This window comes from Salpingoeca rosetta, assembly GCF_000188695.1.
Source record: "Salpingoeca rosetta unplaced genomic scaffold supercont1.15, whole genome shotgun sequence".
NCBI classification, from domain to species: domain Eukaryota; class Choanoflagellata; order Craspedida; family Salpingoecidae; genus Salpingoeca; species Salpingoeca rosetta.
In genome coordinates, this window is record NW_004754919.1 from 1,507,969 (window position 1) to 1,510,185 (window position 2,217).

Here is a 2,217-nt window from a genome sequence, read left to right on the forward strand (position 1 = left end):
TTGTGCTGAGTCAGCACTTTCTTCTTTGTTGTTGAAAAGGGGTACACTGTTGTGTGATGGAAGGCAGACGCACAGACACGCACAGACACGCACAAGCATGCACATGCACGCACACGCAGGGGCGAACGGCTTGATGGAGCAGTGCTCTGCGTGGAGGAACGAAAGGGAAGGGGGGTACCAACTGCTGTGCTGCTTGCGACCGGGACAAAAGCACGACAAGTGCACGGCAAGCCAGCCAGCAAGCAGGCAGTGAACAGCCACAAACAGGTCTCCTTCTTGGCCCGTTTGCATACACATGTGTGACACGCGCCACAAACACTGTCAGCCCACCGTCTGGCAACAGCATCCAAGATGCACTCGGCAAGGGCACTGGCAACTTGCGATTGGTGATTGTGGCGTCGTCGCCAGCAACGGCCTCAGCTACAGCATCCCTCCCTTTGATGCAACTCCCACCACCTCTGTGCTCATCATCAGCCCATCATCAACAACAGCAGCAGCAGTGACAGCAGCAGTGACAGCAACAGTGGATGACACGACCACCATCAACAGTCTGCAAGCCATGTGGGCACTGCAGGCGGCGTGTGCTGTGGCTCACAGCACCCTCCTCTACGGATGTGACCACTGATCGCAGGACGAACACAGCAGACACAAGCACGCTTGGTGGGCTGCTACACGGCGGATGCAAGTGGATCAGCGGCGTGGCTGCGGACAATAGCCTTTTCCTGTCACGGCATTCCATGCAACTCGCCATCCATCCTCATCGTCGATTCAGCCGCAAATGCGGTGGCCACAACCATGCTGTCCGTTCCAGATGTGGTATGGTGGTGTGTGTTGGCTGGCAACGACCTGCTGTGTCGCATGCCCTGGCTCGTCCATCACCTGCTCCTCGTCAATCCACGATGCTGACACAGGTTGGTGTGTGATTGTGTGTTGGAACAAAAGTGCATATGGGGTTGGCACGCACCATGTGCGACTGCTGATGCTTACACGCTTCACCAATCCTGTCTATTCCATCTCATCACACCACTTCAGTGAATTCCACCACCGTGACGGCCTCGATGTGTCCATGCCACTCTTCTCCATGGTGACATTCATTCATTCACACCGGAGCGACGCTTTCCGCCCGCACACAGAAAGTACCTCGTCACCTTCAGGTATGTGCATGCATGCGTGCGTGTTGTGACGTGGTGCGATGTGAGGTTCGATGTTCACTGCTGCTGCTGCGAGTTTTGAGGGGTTGGTGTCGCTCACTGCACCACCGCTCGCGCTTCTTGTGTCGCTGCAATCTCACTCCAAACCTGTCATGGTGCCACTGCTTGACGTGTGTCTTCTTTCCCTGTTGTGCAGACGCACTACCAAGTCTGCTCATTCTCATGCCATGCTCAACCACCTCCCCAAGCTTCACAACGACAGGTGTGGTGTGCTGCGCTGTGATGTGTTGTGTGTTATCGTGTTCCGTGTGTGTCTCGTGCGTTGCCTCGGATTCAACTGGCGTTGGTGCTATGTGTGTATCTGTCTGGAACCACCTCACACATACACACACACACACACATCGTCTCTTTGTACGTTTGCTTGTGTATGCGCAGGGACATTGTGTTGGTGTGCGCCTGCCGGTGGTTTGGCGAAGAGCGCATGGGCCGAGAGGGGAAGGTTGGATATGACCCGTCGTGCAAGCAGGCAGAGGAAGAGTTCAACAAGTACACGTACACAGAGCTGGCGCTGGAGACCAAGTTTGGGCTCATCGTGGAAGGATTTGGCTACCACTCCTTCAGGTGTGTGTGTGCGTGTGCGTGTGTGTGTGTGTGTGTGTGTGTGTGTGTGTGTGTGTGTGTGTGTGTGTGTGTGTGTGTGTGTGTGTGTGTGTTGCAGACGATTTCGGTCCTGTTTGTGCTCTCACCCACCTTCCATCTCCTGTCACCCCCTTTCATGCCTCATAGATCATGGCTGCGGGTACCATCCCCGTCATTGTCGTCGATCACTACGTGCTGGTGCGTATGGATGAATGACACTTCGTGTGTGTGTGTGTGTGTGTGTGTGTGTGTGTGTGTGTGTGTGTGTGTGTGTGCGTGTGTGTGTGTGTGTGTTTGTGTGTGTGTGTGTGTGGGGAGATGTACCCCTCCCGTCGTTCATGGTGCTGTGACGTGATGTTCTGGTGTTTGCTTTTTACATGCTTGCAGCCCTACCAGGACCTGCTGGACTGGGAGACGTTCATCATCC

At 55.0% G+C, this 2,217-nt stretch overlaps 1 protein-coding gene across 1 annotated transcript in view; it reads left to right on the forward strand.

Annotated features, from left to right (window-relative positions):
* Nucleotides 1-295: 295 nt before the first annotated feature.
* The window catches only part of PTSG_12398 (uncharacterized protein), a gene marked incomplete at both ends in the record, with an annotated part of 6,441 nt that continues 4,519 nt past the window's right edge, over nt 296-2,217 (forward strand). Inside the window, 7 exons of the mRNA XM_004992950.1 lie at nt 296-614; nt 773-824; nt 1,033-1,154; nt 1,348-1,413; nt 1,587-1,743; nt 1,938-1,988; nt 2,178-2,206. Of these exons, the coding sequence (XP_004993007.1) occupies nt 296-614; nt 773-824; nt 1,033-1,154; nt 1,348-1,413; nt 1,587-1,743; nt 1,938-1,988; nt 2,178-2,206 (796 nt within the window). The remainder of the gene's footprint in view (nt 615-772; nt 825-1,032; nt 1,155-1,347; nt 1,414-1,586; nt 1,744-1,937; nt 1,989-2,177; nt 2,207-2,217) is intronic.